At 36.6% G+C, this 26523-nt stretch overlaps 1 protein-coding gene across 1 annotated transcript in view; it reads left to right on the top strand.

Annotated features, from left to right (window-relative positions):
• Positions 1 to 26523, top strand: part of LOC127846649 (uncharacterized) — a 61989-nt gene that overhangs the window by 26676 nt on the left and 8790 nt on the right. The window contains exons 34-72 of the mRNA XM_052378085.1: positions 406 to 520; positions 808 to 1043; positions 1696 to 1810; positions 2206 to 2456; positions 2836 to 3001; positions 3542 to 3669; positions 4048 to 4173; positions 4606 to 4720; positions 5070 to 5314; positions 5643 to 5757; positions 6691 to 6923; positions 7337 to 7451; positions 7784 to 7892; positions 8231 to 8420; positions 8995 to 9109; positions 9563 to 9834; positions 10609 to 10723; positions 11672 to 11793; positions 12534 to 12596; positions 12892 to 12999; positions 13377 to 13491; positions 13873 to 14039; positions 14799 to 14913; positions 15319 to 15509; positions 15674 to 15788; positions 16231 to 16499; positions 16826 to 16940; positions 17531 to 17823; positions 18028 to 18139; positions 18695 to 18903; positions 19372 to 19486; positions 19927 to 20195; positions 20717 to 20831; positions 21413 to 21732; positions 21945 to 22059; positions 23535 to 23761; positions 24359 to 24473; positions 25616 to 25709; positions 26046 to 26247. Coding sequence (XP_052234045.1) covers positions 406 to 520; positions 808 to 1043; positions 1696 to 1810; positions 2206 to 2456; positions 2836 to 3001; positions 3542 to 3669; positions 4048 to 4173; positions 4606 to 4720; positions 5070 to 5314; positions 5643 to 5757; positions 6691 to 6923; positions 7337 to 7451; positions 7784 to 7892; positions 8231 to 8420; positions 8995 to 9109; positions 9563 to 9834; positions 10609 to 10723; positions 11672 to 11793; positions 12534 to 12596; positions 12892 to 12999; positions 13377 to 13491; positions 13873 to 14039; positions 14799 to 14913; positions 15319 to 15509; positions 15674 to 15788; positions 16231 to 16499; positions 16826 to 16940; positions 17531 to 17823; positions 18028 to 18139; positions 18695 to 18903; positions 19372 to 19486; positions 19927 to 20195; positions 20717 to 20831; positions 21413 to 21732; positions 21945 to 22059; positions 23535 to 23761; positions 24359 to 24473; positions 25616 to 25709; positions 26046 to 26247 — 6327 coding nt within the window. The remainder of the gene's footprint in view (positions 1 to 405; positions 521 to 807; positions 1044 to 1695; positions 1811 to 2205; positions 2457 to 2835; positions 3002 to 3541; positions 3670 to 4047; positions 4174 to 4605; positions 4721 to 5069; positions 5315 to 5642; positions 5758 to 6690; positions 6924 to 7336; positions 7452 to 7783; positions 7893 to 8230; positions 8421 to 8994; positions 9110 to 9562; positions 9835 to 10608; positions 10724 to 11671; positions 11794 to 12533; positions 12597 to 12891; positions 13000 to 13376; positions 13492 to 13872; positions 14040 to 14798; positions 14914 to 15318; positions 15510 to 15673; positions 15789 to 16230; positions 16500 to 16825; positions 16941 to 17530; positions 17824 to 18027; positions 18140 to 18694; positions 18904 to 19371; positions 19487 to 19926; positions 20196 to 20716; positions 20832 to 21412; positions 21733 to 21944; positions 22060 to 23534; positions 23762 to 24358; positions 24474 to 25615; positions 25710 to 26045; positions 26248 to 26523) is intronic.

A 26523-nucleotide genomic window follows, 5' to 3' on the forward strand; every position in this document is an offset into this window, starting at 1 on the left:
GTGTGTAAAGTGTTGTCCCAGATTAGCCTTTGCAGTCTGCACAGGCTAATCAGGAATGACACTTTCCGCTTTTATGACATTCTTCCTTTAAATGAAGTCTCTTCTTAGCAAAAATCCAATTCAGGCGTAAAGTGTTGTCCCTGATTTAGCCTGTGCGGACTGCACAGGTTAATCTGGGACAACACTTTACGCATATGCAGTATGCCCAGTTTTCAAAGAACACGACTCAAATGTTAATTTTCTTTAATTTACAATTGCTTTTAACATAATCAAAATGAAACCATCATTATTTTTGTTATGGCATAGTTTACGAACAGCTTATACACTGTTTTCATTATGTAACTGGATATTGTTTTCATTATGTAACTGGACTAAATAATCACTCCAATGTTTTTGTTCATCCAGCTGTGTGTGTGTACAAGGGCAAGTCCTACAGCCAAGGTCAGCAGTGGCAAGATGGATGTGATTACAATTGTGAATGTGTTAACGCTATGACTGGCCAGTACAGATGTACCGAAATGTAAGCCTTAAGTAAATAATTTCTTGCTTAGGGAATGTGGATTGTATGGTCAATAGGGTTTTTGACACAATTTATTTTTTGAATGTATGTTTTCTAGTGTCAGTAAATATAAAATGATTGACTTATAAACCAATTACTATGAAATTATCATAAAAGCGGAAAGTGTGGCTGCTGATAAGCTGTGCAAACTGCATAGGCTAATCTGGGAAGACACTTTACGCACATGAATTAATCACTCTTTTCACAGAGTGAGACTCATTTTATTCCAATGCCCTTGTATTTTCCAGCTGTGCTAAATACCCCAGCCTTCCTACTCAGTGTAGACTGGTCCAGGACTTCAACCAGCCGTGTTGCCAGGTACCCCAGTGTAACTTCACACCCTCCACAGGGGAGATAACTGGCCAGCAGACAACTCAGGCCCCACACCTGGGCCCTACTCTGGCCCCTAGCCCAGGATACAACCCCACGCCTGCCCCAACATACAAACCCTCGATTGACCCAACCCCTGCTCCAACACCCAAGAGTATGTGACCCACTGGTGTGACAATTTGATTTAGAGTTTTGTCAAAAACAGTGCTACTTGTCATACATACCAAAAACCGATTTTCCAGTAATTTGAATATATAAAAATGTTATAATTGTACTCTATGACTAAGATTGGTGGTTATATTCTGATTGATTTCATAATGTACCTATTCATACTAATGTTCTTGCATAAAGTTTTATCAGTTATTACATTACTTTGACATACAATATATATAGGATATGGCACGAGTTGTCATATCATACCATATTTTATTAAACGAGTTTATGAATTTTGTTAGTAAGCGAGCCTTTGGCAAGCTTACTTACGAATTTCCTGGACGAGTTTAATAAAATATGGTATGATATGACAACGAGTGTCAGATCTTTTTATCACATGATTTAAAATGAGCAAATTAGATAAATATTTACGCAAACATAATGATAAGTCCCGAATGTTGTTTACATTTTGTGACCCCATTTCAGCAAATTAACAAAATGCGATTGGTCAATAAACGAAAACTACGCCAATGAAAACAGATAAAAATGTTGTATTACACATGTGTAATATAAAAAATATGTAATGGTTGTATTACATGGGAAACAGGGTATAGCATGTGATTAAAAGTGTTAGTTACTTGCCCCTGTTTCAGAGCTCTGCGAGTACAATGGCGTGAAATTCTCCCAGGGTCAGAGATGGGACGATGGCTGTGACCTCAAGTGTGTGTGTGAGAATGACATGACCGGCTACTACAGATGTGACCAGAGGTAAGATTATCAAGTGTTCAGACAACTTCATACTGCAGTAATCAGCTCAGGGCGCTTTTTAAGTGTGGGTTATGATTTACGTTGACTGCATTATATTAAGCATATTACAATGTATAATCAAAAATCACTATCATTGTCCATGTGAAAACAAAAATATATTTAGAGTTATAAATATTCCTGATAAGGCATAGGATTTTAGTTACAACACATATACTGTGAAAGTTATGTACCGGTACATACGAATGTATCCTACATTTAGCAAATGAAAATGTAGCTCAAGTTATGTTAAGATCAATACTTTTTGCAATGCTCAGTTGATAAAAAATGAAGTTTGTAAGTTCAGAAAACATTCATAGTAGATAAAACTTTGTTCATTTGACATTCACATTCCACAGGTGTGGTGTGTACCAGAATCTGCCCGTGGGCTGCACCCTCGGCACTGACCCCAACGACCCTTGCTGTAGAGTCCCGGTCTGCACAAACATGCCCACCCCGGCCCCCAACCCCACACCTGCGCCAAATCCGAACCCCACAGGACCCGTGCCAACACCCGGTATCGGCCAGACGTTTGCACCGACCTTCCCGCCCAACCAGCCAACTCCTGCACCACCAGTCACATTGGCTCCAGCGATCATCAACGGTCAAGGTCAGTGACTTTTTTTTTCAGTATAAACTTTTGGCATGTTAACCCTAAAAGTAATTTCAAAACATTTAAAGTCTATCATTTCCAACCCTAAGTTACTGGTGAGCAGTAAAAGCAAAAAACCCTAAGCAGACTGCAAGTCACACGCTGGCTGTTCTGTTTTTTACGCTGGTTGCATAAAGCCTTTTTGTTTCAGGAAAGGGTTGAAAAAAGTACACATATTTTCTTTAAAAAAAATATAATAGATTTATATTTTTTCAAACCTTTTCATATTTGTTGATATTTATAAAAGTAGTTTCAAGCATACAATTTTTCTTATTCAATGGTTCAAGAAGTCTCATATAGTGCGACACTGATGTTCATGGCATTTGCTTGTATTCAGGCGTGACGCCAGCACCACCTCTTGGTGTAACGACTATAGTACCGCCTACACCGATGTGTGTCTACAACGGCAAGTCCTACATGCAAGGTCAGACATGGCAAGATGGCTGCCAATACAACTGTGAGTGTGTCGATGCCATGACTGGACAGTACAAGTGCACCCAGAGGTAAATGAACAGATATTGGTATATTGGTTTTGAATAAGCATAGCATGTCCTAGTCACAATGGAACTCAATTTTACTTGATGGAAATTGAATTTAGTGACATCTATATCAACATTGAAAAGTATTTTATGTGGCACTGAAAATTAATGTTATATCACTTGGCAATAATATGGATTGCAATTAATATGCAAAAAAGGGGTGTTTGTAGATTAAAAAAATATTTTCAATGGCAGTTTAAACTGATTTTCTTTGTGAACCCAAGCTCTAAAATTGTCTGTCTGCTGAAATTGAAAATCAATGCAAGACAGTTTTGTGAACAATGGACCTGGAACTTTTTGAAGGCTATTGACTGTTAATGAAGAAGTAGTCGTTTTTATGCATTGATATATTTTTAAGAAATTTATATAGTAATTATAGTAGTTTCGATATTTATGTTACAAACACTATCTCAATATTTAGCAGCACAATAAATGTGTATATTTGGTACAATCTCATTTCTTGTTAAGAATACCTCTCATGTTAATTTTGTTGCCGTTTTTCAGGTGCCCCATGTACGCCCAGGTACCGTCTAACTGCAGACTGGTTACATCCCAGTCCGATCCGTGCTGCAAGGAACCAGTCTGCTCTCAGCCCACACCATCTCCCGCCATTACACCAGCACCCCAACCAAGTAACTAGCATGAAAATGTGCTCAATAAGTGAATGTGTAATTATTAAAATTTATTTAAATTGCCACAATGTTTTCAGTTTTGTTAGCAAAATTAGGCGCCCGCAAAATTACAAATGGGAACACAAATTATATTCCAACAAGTCTGTTCTTTTATTTAAATACTACATGAAATGTTTTAAAACTATGAAGATTGTTTTGCCATAGTGTTGAAAATGTTCAGTTAAGTGTGTGTTGACACAAATAATGTTCCTGTGATCATGTGACAATTTTGAAAGAAAGTTTTATTCCAGTCTTAAGAAGCATTCTTATGAAGGTGAAAGTTCATGATGAGTATTTCAAGACATGATGTTTAAGATTTTCCATTTTCTGCTTTGTTAGATCCACAGAACACTCAGGCCCCCAATGTCGGCCCAACTCTTGCACCCAATCCCAACCAGACACCAGCCCCTACACCAGGCCCAGTACCCAATCCAAACCCAGGCTACCCAACACCGGCACCAACACGTAAGTCAGTCGTATTGTAAAAAATGTGCTGTCCTGAGCTGATGTATGTTATTTTTTACTTTCATTAAATGGCTGTATTCATTTTTTTGTGATTTTATTTTTGTTATTATTTTATAGATTTATAAAGTTTTTATTGGATTTGCCTCCTTGTAATTGCAAGGGTCAATCTAATTATTGTTAGCAAAATGCTGCCCACAGTATGCAAGTAGTATTGACTTTTTTGATCTTATGGTCTTAATGTTGATTTTAATAATGTCTTCTCTCATAAAGCCACTGGAGTGTCATCTTTTTCGACATTTAAAGTTACAAGTATCATGTTGTTGTTTTTATGCTGTCTTTCAGCAAATAAACCCTAACAGTCAAAGATATTTCTTTTGATTATTCATAACTGAGAACAAATTAATTGCTATAATATATCTTCTGCTTGCCCAGCGGTTTGCATCATGAGTGGAAAGTCCTACACTCAGGGTCAACAATGGAATGAGGGATGCGATAAGGTCTGCGTCTGTGACAATGCTATGACTGGGCACTACATCTGCAACGATAGGTGGGTACCCTTACATGGAATTTGAAAACATTTATTCAGTGTTAATGAGGTCTCTATAAGTTTGTGTATTCTTTTCTATTTTGCTTTAAAAAAAAATTAGGAATTAATTACAGTCAGTTATTTAGTATTAATAACCAGACTCATTGTTTTTTGAGAAGTTCAGGAAGCATATGGAATAGAAATATTCAGCTGGTTCAAAACAATTTAAATTATAGCATTCTTAAGAAGGTAGGCAGCCTTTGTCCCAGACGTGACCACAGGCGAAGATTAAATGAGATGATTCTTCATGAGGACTTTGTCTTAACAGCCTCACAGACAATGTAGATCTACAATTTATTTACTCTTTTAGATGCAAGATGTTCCCGAACGTTCCTCCAGAGTGCAGGATGGTTCCTGACCCCAACGACCCCATTTGCTGTCAGGTCCCACAATGCATCAGTGTTCCACCAACACCCGGACCATCAGGTGTGCCTCCAACGATGTACACCAACTTCCCATCGGCTGTCGTCACAGGAACGGGTACTCCACCCACCATGGGACCCACTTTGGCTCCCCAGCCAGGGCAGACAACTGTGATTCCAACTCCTGCTCCAAGTAAGAGTTGTCTCCCTTGATTTAAAAAAAAATACTTTGTTAAAGACTAGATAGAAATAACATCCACAAAACTTCAACTTAAAAAAACTATTTTTACTGATTGTTTGCTATTTGTTATTTTGTTTAAAAAATATATAATCGTAATCATGAACACATTCTTGAAATTATATGTTTAATTTTGTTTGGCTTCCTCAAGATAAGAACATTCATCATGTCTGTATTGGAACAAATGCTCAACTATTGTGGATGTTTTTGAACATTCAGCTTTGAACCCTGTAAGCATCATATTACTATATAACTTACATGTTGTGTACACGATGTTCTGTAGAGGTGTGTGTGTACAAGAGCCAGCAGTACTTCCAAGGTCAGAGGTGGCAGGATGGATGTGACTTCAACTGTGTTTGCGACGATGGAATGACCGGCAAATACACATGCACTGCCAGGTAAAAAAGGTTCCCTGTTATGGGGACACTATTATTGTGGCTAATTAAGAAATAATTTTTGATATTGTTAATTATAGTTTACTATTGTTAATTTGCCAATAAAAAATTATGTGGAGTTATGATTTGTTTGAATTAAACTATTAGGGAAAATGGCTTAATAGCCTCCCACTAGACTGAGAAAGAGTAGATAACTGACTGATAAACAATAATACATATGATGCCAATACATTGAAGATTATATGACCTGACAAGAGTTTTTGCAAATTGTAATGGGAACTACATTTTAATATGCTAAAGTTTTGGACCTCTTTTAGTATTGTTTACTAAATAGTTAAACTATGATCATTTTCCAATTTTTCTATAGCAAATTCTGCGATTATTATGTTACTCCAATATAAAAAAGAACATGACGTATAAATCCTTTTTCAAGGCAACATGATAAGTGTTCAATGTATAGCAAAATATTCTTCATCTAATGACATGAACATCAATTATATGATTTAAATTCAAAACACGTCTGTACAATTTCAAGTGCTTGGAGCATTGTGGCAAAATTTAAATAACATTTAATAATGTACATACTTAAATGAGACTAAAGGCTGTTATAAAATTAAATAAATTATCATTATCAGCCTTGCGCTGGAAAAAAAGGTTTAATGCATGTGCTTAAAGTGTTTTCCCAGATTAGCCTGTGCAGTATGCACAGGCTAATCAGCGGCAACACTTTCTGCCAGAACTGGAATTTTCCTAAAAAGAGACTTATGTTAAACACAAAATACAATAAAAGTGGTAAGTGTCATTCCTGATAAGCCTGTGCATACTGCACAGGCTAATCTGGTACAACACTTTAGGCACATGCATTAAACCCCCTTTTCTCAGAGCAAGGCTTCATTTTATGTAGAGGATGTAAACCATAAAATGGTTCCTTTATAGATGTGGATCCTTCCCTAACCTTCCACGTCAGTGCCAGCTGCAGAGGAACCCTAATGACTACTGCTGCTACGTGCCAGTCTGCGATTGGTCACAGCCGACCCCTAACCCGTATCAGACACCTAACCCAATGACCACAGTGGCCCCACATGTGGGCCCTACCCAGGCCCCTATTCCAGGCCAGCCGACCACACAGGCCCCTACTCCTGGACCTCAACCTCAGCCGCAACCAAGATGTGAGTTCGCTACAATTGTTGTAATGTTTTGATATTAACAAACACGGAATGACGCCATGTTATCTCCAAAAACAAAGAAATGCACAAATTAAGTCTATATTTTTTAGCTAGATGGTATCATTCACGAATTTATTGCAATTGGTTTAAAATTCAATATTTCGTTTTAAATTTCAGCCAATAGATTTTTGGAAATATCACAATATATTCATATTCATATACATGCTATCAAGTTTAGACATTGGAGTTGCCCAAGTAAAATCACATCTCTGATTTCAGAAAACTATCAGAGCTTTTGTGTTGTAATTTGTGATGTATTTATTGTCAGTAACCATATGGACCAACAATCATTTCTTTTGGAAGTTACCATTGAAACTATGGAACAAACATTATTTCCTTACATTGTAATGTTTCAGCTTTCTGCGTGTACAATGGTGTGACCTTCGGTCAAGGTCAGGTGATCGATGATGGCTGTAGCCAGCGATGCCGATGTGATGACGCCTCCATGAACTATTACAACTGTTATGACAGGTTACACTCTACTATTATGTTTTAATTGTGTAATTTAAATGAAATCTTTACAGATAGTTAGACACTTTTATAGATATTCTTCATCATTAGATGAAAGCAAATTTAAATTTATTTACATGAAATAATTTATAAGAGAGTTAAAAAAATCAGACCCTTATTTGACTTTTAAAGCAAACTGTGTATCATACATAAGTAGCAACAGGGAAAAAGTATTACTGAGAATATGTCATGTTCAAATGCATATTTTCATGCATTGGAGATATTGTAGATTGTTACACGACAAGTAAGCAGCATTTAAAGATTAGGTTGTATGCTAAAACTGTGTTTTTCAGGTGCACAAACTACCCAAGTGTTCCTGCAGGCTGTATCATGGTAACAGATCCTAATGACGCCTGTTGTCAGATCCCACAATGCAACCTTGCTCCAACTCCAGCACCAAATGTACGAGGCATTCCTGATTCATCCACCCTCTCTATTTATTTTCTTTATTTAAGATCTCCATGCTTTTGTTAAACATATAGTGACCTCAATCATGTTGTTTCTATAGTGCTGTTTTTGTATGTATTGCAGTTAAATTGTTTTAACTTAAATTGTATTCATTATATACTCATACTCTTCTTTGAATAACTTTTGATGGTTAAATTTACAAGGTATTTATATTATATATACATGTTATTCTATTATAACAGTTTTACTATCAACCATTAAAACAGAATAAAATGATTGTGTACATGAGTACAAGGGTAATATTCTGCATATGTTACTTCCACTTATTTCAGCAAACACCAGCACCTAACCCACTCAACACACCTGTTCCAAATCCAAATGGTCCAACTCCGGCTCCTGGTCAACCAAACCCTAACCCCACGCCTGCCCCTGTCCCCTACACAACCTTGGCCCCGATTCCGACGGCCGTGACAGGTGTTGTCATTAACAACCCAGATCCAACCAGACCCACCAGTCAGAAAGGTTTGTGCCAATGAGTCAGTTTTTCAGCATGCATCCTTTTATGAGTTCAAGCGAGGGAATATATAGAAAATACTTATTTGTTTCTATAGATCATCGGTTTTAATTTATAAATTATCTGAGAAATTAATTATTTCAAGCAATAATAACCAACAAATTTGGCTCTTACGGAATTAATGTGCAGAAATCCACTTTAATTCCAAAAATGCAAATGCATTAACATCAATATATCAGCGCTGCAAAGAAAAGATGGAATCTTCAGCACTGCAATAAACGTATTGAAGGCAAACACTTAATTTATCATTTCAGTATAAGACCTTAGAGCTAATGAGAAATGTATTGAAGTTTTTTGTTATGCCAAAATAATGCAAAATAATGCAATGGGATCACATTTAATACTGTGACAGACATTTTAATAAAATTGGTATAAGCTGAAAATGGCTTAATATGACATAATAACACATTGACATTGCCAGTTTTTATTCATGTGTATGCACTTATCAGTTCTCAATTTAACTTGACTATAAATGAATGTATGAATACACAAAATGAATACAAATATAAAACTTTGTGCCAGGTTTCTGTGTGTACTCTGGCGCCAGGTATACGACTGGCCAGACCTGGGATGATGGCTGCAACTTCCGCTGTGTGTGTCTTGATGACATGAGTGGCCAGTACAAGTGCACTGAAAGGTAGTAGTATGAACAGCAAAAACCTCCACCCCACCCCCCACAAACAAACTAAATAAGGAAAGAAAAAAGGAAAAACAAAACTACAACACACACAGTGAACTCTTTGTGATAGGAAGTATCCAAAATTCCATGGAAAATACATGAATGTTCAGGACATACTGGCTTATGTAATAAACTGATAAAACCTTGATGATTAATTTAGGTTTTATATCTGAAAGACTGTGTAGAAATGTAAATGATTGGCTGAAATTTGTAACATCTCAGTGCATTCACTGTTCACATGTTGAGTTTCATAAGATAATTTATTAACTTCAGTTTACAGTTTTTAATGAATTCATTATTTATTTAACTTCATTTTAAAGCAATGGTCATTCTACTTAATGGGTGTGAATTAATAGCAATGGAGACATGATGAAGGTAAAAGCAATAAGTAATGAAATCTTACCCTTCCAGATGCGCCCGCTACACCAACATTCCGACCTACTGCGTCCTGGTGAACGATCCCAATGACCAGTGCTGCAAGGTTCCCTACTGCACAAATGTGGTTCCCACACCTGCACCAGTTGTGACGCCTGCTCCAAACCCGCTCCAAACGCCGGCACCCTACACGGGAGTGCCCACATTTGCTCCACCACTTGGCACCACACAGGCGCCTAATCCAAACCCTAATCCAAACCCTAATCCAAACCCTGTTATGACCCCTGCTCCACAGCCTTTGCCTAAAGGTTTGTATTATTTCTTTATTTGTTTTTCACCATTATATGTGCTTTTTCACATCTTCCTAAGGTGTGCAGTGCTTTTTTAAAGATATGTTCAATGAGCATGAATTGTGTAAATGTTTGTAAATTTAGGTTTTTTAGTTAATGAAAATCATCCTTACTCTGTTTGTACTTTCTAAAATTGTTGAGAACCACAGTTTTGTGTACAGACAGTTAACTTACGAGAACGTTGTATTCCAAATAGATTCACACCCAAAGAGAAATTGCACAATTGAAAGTGCCCACAAACGGTTAGGGGTTGGGATAGGGGTAGGGTTGATTAGAGGTTGATTGATGTGTAATATCTATTTGTTATCTGTTTTTTGTGTCGTATCTATCTGGAAAACAAGTCACCTGTTAACTTACACATGAGCATAATCATCAAGCAGTCTGTTGTTATTTGTAGAATTATATGTAAACCTTTTTTATTATAACCAATTTATTTGATTATATCAGCATATTTGTACATAAAAAATGTATATCATATCAGCATATTTTGAAAAAAAGTGATATAAACTGGGCAAATGCAGCAGACATATTATTCAAAATTGTTACTACTCTAAAACTTGTTATAGAATTACAATAAATTAAGTTAAGTATTGTTTTAAATGTCCTTTTTTAACCTTTTGTTTATTACTTAGTTTGTTATTGCTTTTTTAACCTTTTGTTTATACCTAGTTTGTGATTGCTTTTTTAACCTTTTGTTTATTACTTAGTAATGTTTGTGATTGTCATTGGCAGATGTGTGTGTGATGAACGGCAAGGCATACACGCAGGGACAGACGTGGTACGATGGCTGCAAACAGACCTGCATGTGTGATGATGTTTCCACTGGCCACTACACGTGCAATCAGAGGTAGATACTTGGTTTTGATTCTCCTCCCTCAGAAGCTTCTTTATTTGAGCTGCGCTCTGTGATAAGGGAGTTTAATGCATGTGTGTAAATTATCATCCCAGATTAGCCTGTGCAGTTCACACAGGCTTATCAGGGATGACACTTTCCTCCTTAACTGAATTTTTGTGTAGTAGAGTCTTCATTGAAATGAAATATTCAAGTAAAGTGGAAAGTGTTGTCCATGATTAGCCTGTGGGGACTGCGCAGGCTAATCTGGGAGGACACATTACACACATTCATTAAACCCCATTTTCACAGAGCTTAGCGCATTATTATTTTTACAATATATAAACATGTTTTCAACTACAGTTACTTCTTTTAGTGTACTTTCTAGTGTTAATACTCTGATTTGGCATAAATTTACACAAGGTTTTAGAATACATGTATTAATAATTGATTTGCAAAAGAATTGATATTAAGAGACACGCTTTTTTATACATTAATTGTTGCTTTTCATGATGACTCTTGTAGATTGGTGTTTTAACTGTCTTTTAATGTTAAAATTTACCAAAAGAAAACAAATCTGGGGAGATTATGGTTATCCAAAATTGTGTTGTTATATTATGGGCATATTACAAAAGTCATTTGTAAAACTTAGAGGGGCTTTTGAATATTAGTTACTCAATAAGGTACCTGAACACATTGATAATTTTTATATGGTTAAGTTTCAAATAGAAAAATAAAGATTTTGTTACAGGATTTTTAACTTTTTGAGTAAACAATGTGTGAAAGTACTTTATATGACATCAACCACTTCTTTCAATCCTTTCAAAAACAAACAGATTGAGATATTACAATCAAGAATTGCAGTGACCTTTAGTGCAACATTTCAATTTCTCAATTCATTAACAAAATTGATTCCAGGTTGACTTACTGTTATATCAAGCCATTAAAAATGTTTAATTACAGGTGCGCCACTTACACGAATGTACAAGCAAACTGTGTGATGGTACCTGACTCTCAAGATCCAGTCTGCTGTCAGATCCCATATTGCACTCAGCCAAACAGCTCTGTACCCATTCCACAGACTGGTAATTGGCTTTGAGATTTATCAGGTTTTTTAACCATCGACAGGTTTGCCATACCAAATGCAGACACTGGTTTTCTTTGAGATTTTTCAGTTTTTAGTCCCCTACCGGTTTCACCTTAGGGGACTTATGGTTTTGTCTCCGTCCGTCCGTCACACTTTTCTGGATCCTGCGATAACTTTTAAAGTTCTTAATATTTTTTCATGAAACTTGGAACATGGATAGATGGCAATATGGACATTATGCACGTCATTTCATTTCGTTCCGACGTCAAAAATTCTGGTTGCTATGGCAACAAATAGACTAGAAATACTGCTGAAATGGTGGTTTTCTGGATCCTGCGAAAACTTTTAAAGTTCTTAATATTTTTTCATGAAACTTGAAACATGGAAAAATGGCAATATAGACATTATGCACGTCATTTCATTTTGTTCCTAAATAAAAAAAATTTGGTTGCTATGGCAACAAATATATATATAAAAAAATCTGGAATTTCTGACAATGGTGGATCCGGAAGGGGACTTATATTGCTTGACAATAGTCTTGTTTTTTCTATATATTTATGAGTGACCTTCACTGTTGATGCTTATGATGAATGTAGATTTGCAACAATTGCATAGACTGGGTCTACTTTTTTTATTTTTCCGCGTTACCTTTATAATGCATAAGAGTTTCCTTCACTGTCGTTTTTAATGATGATTTTAGATTTGCCTGCGATTATTGTGTTTTTCTGCCTATCTTAGGCACTGTCACTGGAGCCCCTGCGCCCACCCCTAGACCACCAACAACACCAGCACCTATGCCAGGTAGCCCAACATTTTTCGTCTGTCTTAGCATTTGTTTTAGAAAAAAAAATCAATTAAATGAGTTATTTTTGCTTTGCAGCATTATGTACTGTGAAGTTAGGCTAATATTTAACCATGTTTCCAGTTTCTCTAATATGACTTTACTAATAAAATATATCTGAATAAATTAAATTGATACTCCAAATTTCTATAACTGTTTTTTTTTATATCTATCTTTTTTTTTATGACTAATTATGATACCCATCTTATGTCACCACCTAGTACATTGCTCACTAGTTTGCCATGTATTACGCAGGCTTCCCCACACCTGCGCCAGGACAACCCACATTGGTACCACCGTTTGGAACGACAGTTGCGCCCAACCCCAATGTGAACCCTACCCCAGCCCCTAACCCTGTTCCACGTAAGGCACAAACTGTTGAGCCTCACTCTTGGAAAATGGGGCTTAATGCATTAAGCACCGTTTTCTTAAAGTGTGGCTCGATTTTAGTTTCCGATCACATGACCAAGGAAATAAGGGGTTTAAGGAAGAGATGTTTTCATCTATTTTATTGGAATGCTGGTGGATTTAAAGATTCTCCCATGAAATAAATACAAAAAATATCAAAATGATCATGGCCATTTTATCGATGTCAAAGTTATAACAATATTCATAAGTGACCATATTTTTGTAGACTTGCTAAAAATGATAAAAAATAAAACCTTACAAGTTAAAATGTGTTAAATGATCAAAATAAATCTGAATTTACAACTATTTTCCTACCTTGTTTTGGTTGACAGAGGTTTGTGTGTACAAGGGAAGCACGTACAGCCAGGGCCAGACTTGGAGAGACGGCTGCCTCTACGACTGCACCTGTGACGATGCAATGCACGGGAAATACACTTGCACTGACATGTATGTCTCTATTTGGTGTAGAAAAGTACATTTCCCTAAAATATTTAAGGTAATATTGGGGAATATTTTACATAATTAGTTAAGGTTGTCAAGATACTTAACATTTTGAAAAATTATAGATACTTTTTATAAGACTATTCAATGTGTTCATATAAAAAAGTCGCCCTTAAACTTAATTGATTTACTTATATATAAAATATACTAATATGATGAATTGGAATATAAACTAGCATCGTGTAAGTATGAGCAATTATATAACCATTCATTTCCTCAACTTTTTTTATCAAACGATTTTTCAAAATTAAATGACAAATTCACAACTGTTGTTAAAAAATGATCAAGTTTTACAACATAACACATTTTATGATGTTTCACTTTCAGTTGCCCGAAGTACCCACAGCTGCCAGTGTTCTGTAGGATGGTTCGTGACCCCATGAACCCCTGTTGCCAGAAGCCTGATTGCTCCACCCCTGCCCCGTCCCCTGTCAATACTGTAGCCCCAGTACCTGGCCAAGTAACCCCTGCACCAACACCCTCTCCCAGAATCAGTGAGTTCCTTGTCAGACACATTTTTAGTTTGAACCCGTTTATTTTACCTCAATTGCAGTGAACTCCCTTTTCATATAAAGACACTCTTGAGACCATTACCTGGGGAGAATAAATACTTGGGATCATTAAAAAGGTCTTGACAACACTCCTTAATTGGGGGTCAAACCCCCAACTTCCCGGTTTCAAGACTTTATTGATTTAGATAGTTCACCTGCCATAGTCTCCTGTCAACTTATTGCAGTTATTACTGTCCTGCTCTGTGTTATTATTTTAAATGGCTACTTCTTAATGAATGCAGTTTGTGCATGTTCAAGGATGTTCAGACATGTAATTCTGTTCATACATGTGTACATGTTTGCAGAGTTCAGCATGTACAAGGGCATTTAGCTTTATGACACAGTTTTGTTTATGTATGTGTACTGTTTTGCAGATTTCTGTGTGTAACAAGGACTTTTGCACTTTGGCAAATGAGATGTGTTCTGAGAAAATAGGGCTTAATGAATATGTGTTAAGTATTTCCCAGATTAGCCTGTGCAGGACAAACAAACTAATCAGGGAGACAACTTTGTGATTTTCTGGACTTTTATTTAATAGGAAGTCTCTTTGAAACAAAAATCAAGTTTAGGTCGAAAGTGTTTTCCTTTATTATACTGCAATGACTGCACTGGCTAATGTGCGACAACACTTAATGCATGAGCCCAGTTTTCTCAGAATGAGGCTTGAATAGTTCTGTTTATGCATGTGTACATGTGTTTCAGATTTCTGCGTGTACAAGGGTGTTCCCCTGCAGCAAGGACAGGTGTTCAAGGACGGCTGTGACAAGGTGTGCCGCTGTGAGGACACCATGAGCAACAGTGTTGTCTGCGATGACAGGTATATGGTTGTGATTGGCTGAATGGTTGATATGGTAATCTTAATATAGGCAATCAGTGCATGTGTTTGTTCATTCGTTTTTTTGTAGAGGGTGATGATGTAATTTTGAATTGCCGGCAATATGGCTTCATAAAAAATAAAAATAACAGAGGCTTTTCTCAATCCGTTAAATCTTAGGCCTATAGCAAAATCATTAACACTATACTGCCATTAAGCAATATCAATCAATATGGAATTTCTATTTATTTTCAGAAATTATGTATACAATATTATTGCAAATGCATGATTTATATGGAGTACATTTTATTTAAATATTAAATAAAAAATTATTTATAAATATGTTATTTCTATACCATATTAAATGATATTAATGCTATTAATGCAAATGCATGATATCCCGTACAGGTGCCCCACGTATCCAGCCCTGCAGCCTGGCTGCACCATGGTGACAGACCCTAATGACCAGTGCTGCCAGACTCCACAGTGCAGCCCCGTGAACCCAACCAACAACTCCACCGTGATCCCTGGCGTGCCTGGCGCAACCATCACTGGATCAACCCAACCAAACCCCAACACACCGCTGTCTGGAAAGAGAGGTGAGAAAGTATTCAAAATATTGTTTAACATTTTAGTGAGAAAAAAATACTGTAGTTATCACTCATGCATGCTTGCCAGTTTTCTTCCACTTCTATTCTTGTTGTTTGTATCGATCAGCTTTTTGGGCAATTTTTTGCATAATTCTGTTGTTTGTGTTTTTCAGATGTGTGCCTGTACCAAGGCAAAGCATACACCACGGGACAGACGTGGGACGATGGATGCACATACCACTGTGTCTGCGTTGATGGCATGACCGGCCAGTACAGATGTACTGAGAAGTATGGGTTGAAAATATCTTTTAAGTTAAAATGGTTGAAACTTATACATGTTTTAATGTTTGCTTTAACAGTATGATATTCTGTTGGTCAAAAGTCTGAAAATTGAATAACAGTAGGTTGCAGTTTACAGATAATCACAGCAAAAGCAATATTGCTTGAACAATAAAAACTCCTTCATTTAAAACAGTTGTAATAGTGTGTGATTTTGCGTGAAATATCTATTCAATTTTATATGCATGCTAAATTAACCATAGAGATGAAATTGAAAAAAAATGTGATTGTCAAAAGATATTCAAATAGGAAATAAAAAAGCGACATGTAAATCAGCAATAAGAATGAGGCAAAAGGCATCTGTTGCATTTTTGTGTGTTAGTTATGACATGTGAATCAGCAATAAACGCAAGGACAAAAGGCCAATATTGCAATTCATGTTTTTTTGCAGATGCCCACGTTACCCCAACGTTCCCCCATCATGTAGCATGATCCAGGACCCCATGGACCAGTGCTGCCAGAAGCCTTACTGCCAGAGTTATGTGGCCCCCACACCTGTACCAAACCCAACACCAGCACCAAACCCGAACCAAACACCTGCACCAAACCCGAATGTAAACCCAACACCTGCACCAAACCCCAACCCGGGAACCACATTGGCTCCATTACCAGGGCAACCAACACCTGCTCCAGTTCCAACACAGGCTCCAGTTCCTAGAAGTGAGATTCCAATTTGTGATTAAAACTTTTCTGACACTTACTGTTACAGAAAAATACTTTTTTGACAGATCAAGGATTAAGTGCGAAAGTCTTGTATCTGCTTTACATTTCTAAATGACACACAATTATTTTATGGCTAACACTTGAAATGTAGTCATTTTTGTGATGTAACACTTTACACTTTAATACAAAAATCTTTCCATGTACTTAAAATTAAAACTTGTATCATTTAATACTATCAGTATTTATTAAATCAAACGAAAAACAACAGAAACAGTGTATTGAACTCTGGTTGTCACATTTATGCTGTTTGTTCTACAATATAGCTGGGTGCATGTACAACGGCCAGATGTACCGACAGGACCAGGTCTGGTATGATGCCTGCAACAAGATCTGCAAGTGTGAGGACGAGTCTACTGGCTACTACAGATGTCAAGAACGGTAGCAGCACATAATTTGTTATAAAGTAGTCATTAATGTAATATTGAACTTACCTCCATATGTAATATTGAACTTACCTCCATATATTATCAAGTAGTCATTATGTGAATACAATATATCACATGCATTGCATTGTTTTCTATGTAATATAAATCTTATGAATATTTTATGCTAGACATGGGTAAATTAGTTTTTCAGTATTTTAATTGGCTGATTTTTGTTTGACTGACCAATCAAATAAAACTATTTTGCGGAATATCCTTGCATTGTTAAATGGCGTCATGCTTTTTAAACAATGTGCCGGTTTTATCAGGATATTTATGCAAACATACATTTTCTTTGCTGATTTAAAAGCATGTGCTTAAAGAGATCTGGAACTATTTGTAATTTCATAACATGATTAATTAATTTATTAAAAAGGCCGCCTAAGGCTTGCTTACTAACAATTCCTAAAGTTGTTAAACAAATCATGGTATGAACTTGCATCTTGTGACAGATCCTTAGCATTTGTTTATGAAATTACCAATTTTATCATTCAGTCATTAAGTGGTGCATAGTCTGAATACATGTACAGATTGTTATACCCCCAGATGTGCCAAGTACCCGACAGTTCCGGCTGGCTGCACATTGATCCCCGACCCCAAGGACCCCAGCTGCTGCAAGGTGGCTTCCTGCCCACTGGCCCCAACAGCCCAGCCGAACCCAACACCTGGTTTTGTTCAGCCGAACCCTAACACTCCCGCGCCACCCATGGTGACAGGTGTGGCCCCTGTACCGACCCCCAGCGGACCGAACCCCTTCCCACAACCAACACCAGGACCAGGCCAGACCTTGGCACCAAATCCAAATCCCAACGTTACACCGGCACCTCAACCAAGAACTGGTTTGTCTACTAAAATACTCAATGAACATCTATGTTAGAACAACAACTTAGGAATTTATGTTGAATTAAATGAATGTCTGTAATATTTACATGATTCACAATACAGCAATACTATGAATGTATTTTTGCAATTTATTTTATACATGTGTACATTTCTATTTCTTCTATTGTTGTTTAGAATAAATATACTATTTTAATTTTTAGGCTGCTACTTTAATGGCAAAGTTTATCAAAAGGGAGAGAAGTTTGATGATGGCTGTAACTACCACTGTGTATGCATGGATGATATGACTGGACAGTACAGCTGCACTAAACGGTATGTCCCTGTCCATTCTTTGGATGACTCTGAAAGACTTGCAGTTTACGTGTTGTTTGTTTTAAATAATGTGTCTGTTTATTGTTTTTGTAAATACATGCATAAAATATATATTATTTTCAATAAATTACAAACTCAATGTAAGCCTATTAAAAAAAAAAATTCTTTAAAATCACAAGACTACATAGTTGTGCGAATTTATGACTGAGAATCATGTTACTTTAATGACCACTGGGATATCATAGCGATGCGGGAATGGCTACAGAAACATTGTACATGCACTTCATCTAGAGTTGAAATTCATTGGTAGCTGCAAAATAATTTAAGTCTTAAATAATAATGCCAACAGCTAAATTGGGGGCAAATAAAGGGCTCAATTAGTTTTTAATAAATGATGTACATTTTTAAAGTTGCTTATAATAATTTTTAAACTGCAATTTTCTTTTGTGCCAATCAACTTTTTATAAAACTCAACTAAATTACGTGTTTATCCTGTTTATTAGCTGATAACCAAATACACACTGTGACATAATTTTTTACATTACTCCATTACAGTTGCGCAGACTGGCCCCAGCCCCTGCCGACCCAGTGTGTTCTGCTCCAGGACCCAGCTGACATCTGCTGCCAGAAGCCGTACTGCGACTTTCTGAACCCCACTCCATTCCCGAATGGCGTCCCCACGCCCGCACCCAACCCCAACCTGACCCCTGCACCAGGCCAGGTCACACCAGCACCCAACCCTAATCCAACAATGGCCCCACCAGGTTTGTGATGTTGTAATGCACAGTTAAGTATAAATACATTGGCAAGGGCCAGAAATGGCCTCACACTGTATAGTGTTTTCTATAAAACCTTCAACACACGGAAATACAAAAGCCATCAGGCAGTTTGTTTACTATATCTGTATTTATAGACTCAAGAAAAATATATGCCAGCCACAGTACATGTATAACATTGATTTGGCAAGTCCGAATATTTGATTAGCAAGAGTATTCACACAAATGTCCTATTCACAACTATTTCACCGTTAATGTGACATATATTGGTCTTATTTCTTGAAATAGTGCATAATATTTGCATTAATACTACTACTTGTATTTTATTTGATGTTTTAATTAAAAACATACAGTTTGGTTTACCACAGTACTCTGGAGCCTTATAAGCAATACTTGCATTTGATACAATTTTTACATAGCAAAGGTCACAGTTGACATGAATGTTTTTCTTGCCAGGCTACTGCGTGTACAAGGGTGTTTACTACACCCAGGGTCAGACCTGGGATGATGGCTGCGATAAGAAGTGTCGCTGTGAGGACGTACAGACTGGTTACTACTCCTGCAACCAGAGGTTTGTAGTCAAAGAATATTGTCAATAAACAAGTTAAATACATTTTGGTTTTCAAATGTAGAAATCTAATTGATTGCTTGTATAAAAGTCATGGTAGATCTTTTTTTAAATAACACAACGTTTAATGTGTCGTGCATGTACTTGCAAGAAGAGGGCCCGTATTGTCCAACCCACCAAGAGATTTAAGGATAAAAGATAGACATAGAGAGTTCAAAGTTTGACCATTAGTAGATTTCAGCAAAATGTTCAAAACGAAGAATACTGTAATTTGAGATGTTCAGTGCCAAATAAGGCTTGACATGACAGTACTTTTGGTATATATCAGTGTTAAAAATATTCTTATTTTTTGCTCTTAAGTTTAAGAATTTGTTGTTGAAATCAGGCCCGCGTACTTCAAATTTTGAAGGAATGGCTGGATCTTTAATGATTCAAATTTTCAGATGCCCAGCCTACAACAATCAGCCAGCTTCCTGTAGACTGGTTACCGACCCATCAGACAACTGCTGTTTGGTTCCTGACTGCAACACATTCACCACTCCAACACCAATGGTCCTCCAGCCGGGTACCTTCCCGCCAGTGTCTGGTGGAAACCAGCCCACTACCACACCACAGCCTATAATCATGATCCCCAGCCCACTCCCACCTGCCATCATTACAGGAACCAGCAGTAATAACCCTGGACAGCCGGGAACCAACACTGGTGGAACCAGTAAGGCTGGCATAATTATTTCTTTGCAGATATATTTGGCGTTTCTGTATTATAGTATTTCAGTTTGCAGAAATGTATAACCTTATATGATCTTATTATTATATTGGCACCAGTGCATCTGAAAATATAAAGTTGTGCTGTTTTTAGTTAAATTTTATTTTGTCTATATTTATCTTAAAGCCCTTTTGATTACATGATGTTTGGAACATTCAGAGTGAAGTAATCAATTTTAGCCCATTTATTCCTAGTGGACTCTCCCATCCTTCTAAATTGGATCAATTTATTTCCAAAATTAGGGATTTCTAGTATATTTATTTCTATATTTAGAATATTTCTTACAGAAATTTCTTTAAGCAAACAGCTTAGACCCTGATGAGACGCTGCATCAGGTCAAGACCTTTTTTCTAGACGCTAGATATAAATGGGTTAATTAAACAAAATCATTTTAAAATAAAAATAAAAACTTGCACACATGTATGGTAAGAAACTTGAAATGCTCTATGCGTTTTTTGGTGTTACAGATTATTGCGTGTACAAGAGCAGCATCTACACCCAGGGACAGAAGTGGGATGATGGCTGCTCCTACGAGTGTGAGTGCTTTGACCAGATGAGAGGCCAGTACAGATGCACTGAGAAGTGAGCACTTATGATTTTAAAAAGATAATAAGTTTTTGTTCCTCTCCTAATATATTTGGACGCTTTGAATGTGTTTGGGGACACACCTGAATTAATGTTTAAATTTGGTAGGTTAGTCATTTGTGCTAAATTAGTATATTTTGATGTGGTTATGCGTCGTCTAGGGTTTTTTCTTATTGCTCTAACACACGTTTAATGTATTGGTTATATTAAGATGTGATCTGATATTGAGATGTAAGTGGGGGAATTTTTTTTTAGTATATATATATACTAATTTCAGTTGTGTTTTAAAAAAGTGTATTTATTGTCATTTTGCAGAAGGAAATAACATGTCAATGTGTAAACATTTAATTTGTTTGTTTAAATGCAAAACTGGAAAGAGATTACTTAAAAAAATTATAACTTTCCTCTTTAAACTGTCACTTGTAAGCATTCTTTTCAGTTGTGTATTGGTTTGTTTTCAATAATAAAGTATTGTTGCAAAATTGGTCATCTAAAACTGTATCTTATTTGTCTCCATGTCAATACGATGCATAAAGTATTATGAAAAATAGTAGGATACCAGTATTTTGATTTTTTAGGTGTCCACGCTATGTGAATCTTCCTCCATACTGTACATACAAGCAGGACCCAGCAAAGCCATGTTGCAAGGTTGCAACATGTGACCTCTCTCAGATCCCTACCCCAGCCCCACCCACCCCAGCTCCCATCACAATTCAGCCTGGAACCAACCTACCATACACAGGAACCAATCCAATGACTGTTCAGCCTGGAACCAACCCACCATACACAGGATCCAATCCTCAAATAACTATACAACCTGGAACTAATCAGCCATACACAGGAACCAATCCAATGACTGTTCAGCCTGGAACCAACCCACCAAATACTGGAACCAGAGGTTCTGACTGAAATTAATATGAATATTATGTATTTATAAATATACTATTATATTGTCACACTAAAAATTCAAAATTAATACAAAATTCGGTACATTTTAACCGATAGAACAGCAATTAATAGATGAAATTTAAAGGACTTTTTTTCAAACTACGCCAAAGGCTCTATAAGTGAAACATTTCTCTTTGACCATTTTTTGCCAATGACTTTCAGTAAACTGTGTATACAAGGACATGACTCAGCACCCTATGGGCTCCACATGGCAAGACGGCTGTGAGACGTGTGTGTGTGAGGATCCGTCCATGAACTCATACAAGTGTAACAGCAGGTAAACCACCCTTTATTACTTTCATGTTGTTAACTGACCCATATGGAGTGTTTGTTTAAGATCAGATTGATTAGTTCTGTTATTATTTGTTAATTCTGTTGGGTCAACAGGCACATGATATAGCTTCAACTTCACATTATTTTAAATGCATGATTCAAATTCTGGACCCCAGATTCTGAACCACAAAATCTTAAACAAGACCTTAATTGATGTATACAAGGTATTTATCTAAAATAAGTCGCAGACAGGATGAAGACTATATACTGTTGCTAATAGATTTTAAAAATGCTTTTGACTCTTTTTAATGGGCATTTATTTATTGGACGCTATCATGGTTTAATTTTGGTCCTGGTATTATAAAATTGTTTCATGTATTGTACAAAAACGAAGTATAGGTGGTCTAGCAATTTGGGGTTTTATCAGATTTTTTTTCTTGTTCATCATGGTTGCAGACAAGGGATCTGCTGAGTTGCTATATTTTCATACTTTGCGCTGAAAACTTTTAAATTAGAAAAAAGTTTAAATCCTAAGATTAACGAAATCAAAATAAAAGACATAGAATACACACTATCTCAAGTCGCTTAAGGCACTTCTATTTTCCTCTATGAATAATGCCTTAGGTGTATTATCCCACATAACCTACAACTCAGGGTTAAAAGCAAATTTTGCCAAAACTTAAGTAGTCTAGATGGGTAAAAATAAGTATAGCGAAATAATTTTAGATGACTTTTTTTGTATGACATGGGAAACTAATTTAATATGGTTTCAATACGGCATTGAAAATAGAATCATAGGCAAAAAACTATTTTATTAAAAATTGGACATCCCTTTTCAGCCAACTGTACCTTCTGTCTAACTGAATGTGAAAATACTCGCCATATATTTTTTTGAATGTGAGCATGTTACCAAGCTTAGAACAGAATTGTTTCTGAATGTTATCATTTTTTCGAACTTCCGTTAAACTTTGACATGCAAGTGCAAATAAACTATTAAATGTGATATCTTTGTTGATCAAAATGTTTGTTATTGTGAAATAAACAATACTAGACTTACTCTTAAAGCAGCAAAATCGTATCTGCCGCTGCATAGCCATTTATTAAAGGAATTGAACAATTTTAATAATTTGTGCAAAAGTAAAGAATTGGAATTACTGTAACCTCTTTTCCAGTAGATGTGGATTGGATTTTATAGTATTGAATTTACTTTTATTTCTTTAAAAAGTACTGTTTTATTGTAATATAAAAGCTGTTGATGGTAAAATGTATAACATGTGTTTTAATATGAATTATAATATTAATATATTGCCTGTTAACTCTGTACAGTGTATTTTTATGAAAATAAAATATATTTAAAGAAAAAAGTAACGGGCCATTTTTAGGTTATACCTCTAATATTCACTGCCTTTATCCATGCATTACACAGTTTGACAGTCTTATTTGAAGGCATATTTACTGAGTGGCTCTGACCTCTTTCAGATGCCCGGTCTACTCTGACATTCCAACATCCTGCTACTTGGTCCAAGACCCGAAGAACGCCTGCTGCATGCAGCCAATGTGCTCTGGAACACTCAACCCCATAGTTTCCGGTAGTAACCAGCCTGGACCGTCTGGAACCAACCCGGTACCAATTGGCAGTCACACCTCATTCTCAGGATCCGGGCGCCCAGATTATTTGCCTGGACAAACAACCAGTGGTCTTAGATGTAGGTTTAGCAATCGTATTTCATAATTATTTTTGGTCTTATTGTTATTAGTGAGCTGATAGGCATTATTAATTTATGGTAATTAAATCATTTTGGAGTAAGCTATTCTGAAGTGTTTTTGTTCGTCATTTAATATTAAGTTAATGACTGTTATTGTGACTTTTTTCCTGACAAAGTTTCCCTGAAATATAATGGTGTAAAGGTAACTAAAATTTACATCTTAGACCAAGCACAAACCTTGTTGTAATTATATTGTCTTACTTTCTTTCAGTTTGGTGGTATCTTTTCCTTAAGTCTATAACAAGCCTAAAAAGCTGTTTTATTATGCCACCACTTTCAGAGGGGGGGGGGGGGGTCATATTAATTTGCCATTCTGCGTCAGTTTGCACGTCCATCCATCAGTATGTCAGATATTTGTGTTCAATATAATTTTAAAGTGTTGCAGCTTGAGTGATTGATGTTTACAAAAGTGTTAACTAGCAAGTGAGCTTGCGCAGCTGGGCATGTTTGTTCATTTTTCGAATTAAGTTTTGAGACAAAGGCGTAATTTTTTGCATAAGATTATAAAACTAACCTTTTGGTGTGACCTTGTTATAGCCATGTGCGTGTACAAAGGAACCGCCCACAATCAAGGCGAGTCCTGGGACGACGGCTGTGACTTCACGTGTACTTGCGCAGATGGCGTGAAAGGACTGTACACCTGCACTTCTAAGTGAGTCCACTGTCCCTTTGATTTATCCACCACTTCTACTGAGGATTGAGCCATGTCCTCTTGTAATTAATTCACTTGTATTTCAAAGTGAGTGTTTATACTGTTACTCATGCACGTGTGCACATGATTTGGGGCTTTTCAACAATTACTTTACAGAACAGCTTAAGGCCATTATTATTGTTTTAACCTGAAATCTTTGCGCATGGCAATTCTCGGTGTATGAATGATTTTTGGGGAAATAAACAGGTAAACTAATATTTCTGGAAAAAAACGACACACACTTTGCGTGTGTTGGACACAGGGTTTCCGCTGGCGTTTGCCAAATTCAATAACTGTTTCATTAATGACTTATCTAAAAGACCGTTAAGATTCAATTATGTAACAACTTGTTACTGTCGCGTTAACATTAAAGTTTGGAAGTACCGTGTGTTTGTGATAACACACTTAATTATGTTCTCTGAAAATTTATCAAAATATTAACATTTGTGTAAAATGTATACCTTGAATTGGTTTATTGCTTCACTTGTGGAAATGCCTGTTAAAATATGCATCAAATGCACAATTTCAAAGAGAATTACACCTGCTTGCCATCATCAGTCTCTTTGGTATATGGCCACAATTTTATCGTGGAGGAGACCACCTTAGGGAGCAATTAGAGTGGCTGTATAACAAAGCCAACAAACTTCCACAAAGAAATTATCGACTGATAGCGACACTGGGTTATTTACGCATGACTGATTGACAACTGTTCCCATCTTAAGTGAAAAGGGGCCATGTTTCGGGAAAATCGTCAAGTAGAATGGTATAATAAAAAAATCAATCTGAAGACTAATTTTGTCTTGAGTTTTTCAGTCCAATCAAATTCAAATCCAAGTCTTAAAGCACAAAGCTGAGTCTTAATTTCGAAGAAGATAGTGTCAATGGATCAGTATAAAACTATGTCTAAGGCTAACAGAAATATATTTTGGCTATATGACATAGTTTTGCTCTGAGCAATAGACCGATTTGTATTTGCAAGTAATACCATAAGGTAAAATAAAAGAACTAGCCTACTGACTCTGAGTTGTTTTCGCATCTAGTGTCTCAGAGGATTTTGCTAGTATCAACCATGAAATGGTATCAGCTGACCCTGTTTGTTTCAGATGCCCAACATACCCGACCAACCTCCCATCGTACTGCAAGATGACCTTGGTGCCCGGCATGTGCTGCAAGAGTCTCTCTTGCAACATCCCACAGGTACCAGCCCCCTGCTTCAGCTTGACTTGAAATGCAGAGGAGTAGAGGATATCAACAATTATTTTTACATTTTTTATGCCCTTACTTTATAAGGTATGGGGGGCATATACCGTAGATTCGACCTTGCCCTAACGTAATTCTTTCCTGCCTTCCCCTTTTTTGTGTCAAGAATTACTCGAAAAGTATTGATGCTTAAGGGATGTAACTTTGCATTAAAGCTATTAGTTGTATATACATAAATATTTACTGCAGGCTTTTAAATTTTGTATTCTTCATCATTCCATGATATATACACAGTTTTAAATTTCTATTAAATAATGTTATTGTTTGAAATAGGTTGGCATGTACCAACCGGTACCAGGTTTGGTCCCCACACCTGCCCCAACACCAGGCCCGGGACTGACTCCAACACCAGGAAGCGGCAACCCTCAGTCTGTTATCTACCCATCCGGTACCCAGCCTGTCATTGGTGGAACCAGTCAGTATCCAGGAAGTGGCTATGCTCTTCCACCTGGCGTCATTGCCAGCAGCATAAGAAGTGAGTCGGGACTTGTTTTCCAGAAATATCTGGAATATTGTGTTATTGGCATACTGGCAATTTGGTTTTGAGCTTACTTGCGTATTCAAACTGCTTGGTCACACGATCAAGTGGCCAGAGCAATCGCTTTCCAAGTGACATTGTTAAAAGGCCAATTAGATAGATGTTCTTGATGAAACAATTTGCCATTTAGCAAGTCAGTTATGTTTGTATAGGACACATTTGAATGTAAGTTGTTGTAAATTCAGAACTGATCTGTCTGTTGCATTTCTGCTT

The sequence above is a fragment of the Dreissena polymorpha genome, chromosome 9 (genome assembly GCF_020536995.1).
Source record: "Dreissena polymorpha isolate Duluth1 chromosome 9, UMN_Dpol_1.0, whole genome shotgun sequence".
NCBI lineage: Eukaryota > Metazoa > Mollusca > Bivalvia > Myida > Dreissenidae > Dreissena > Dreissena polymorpha.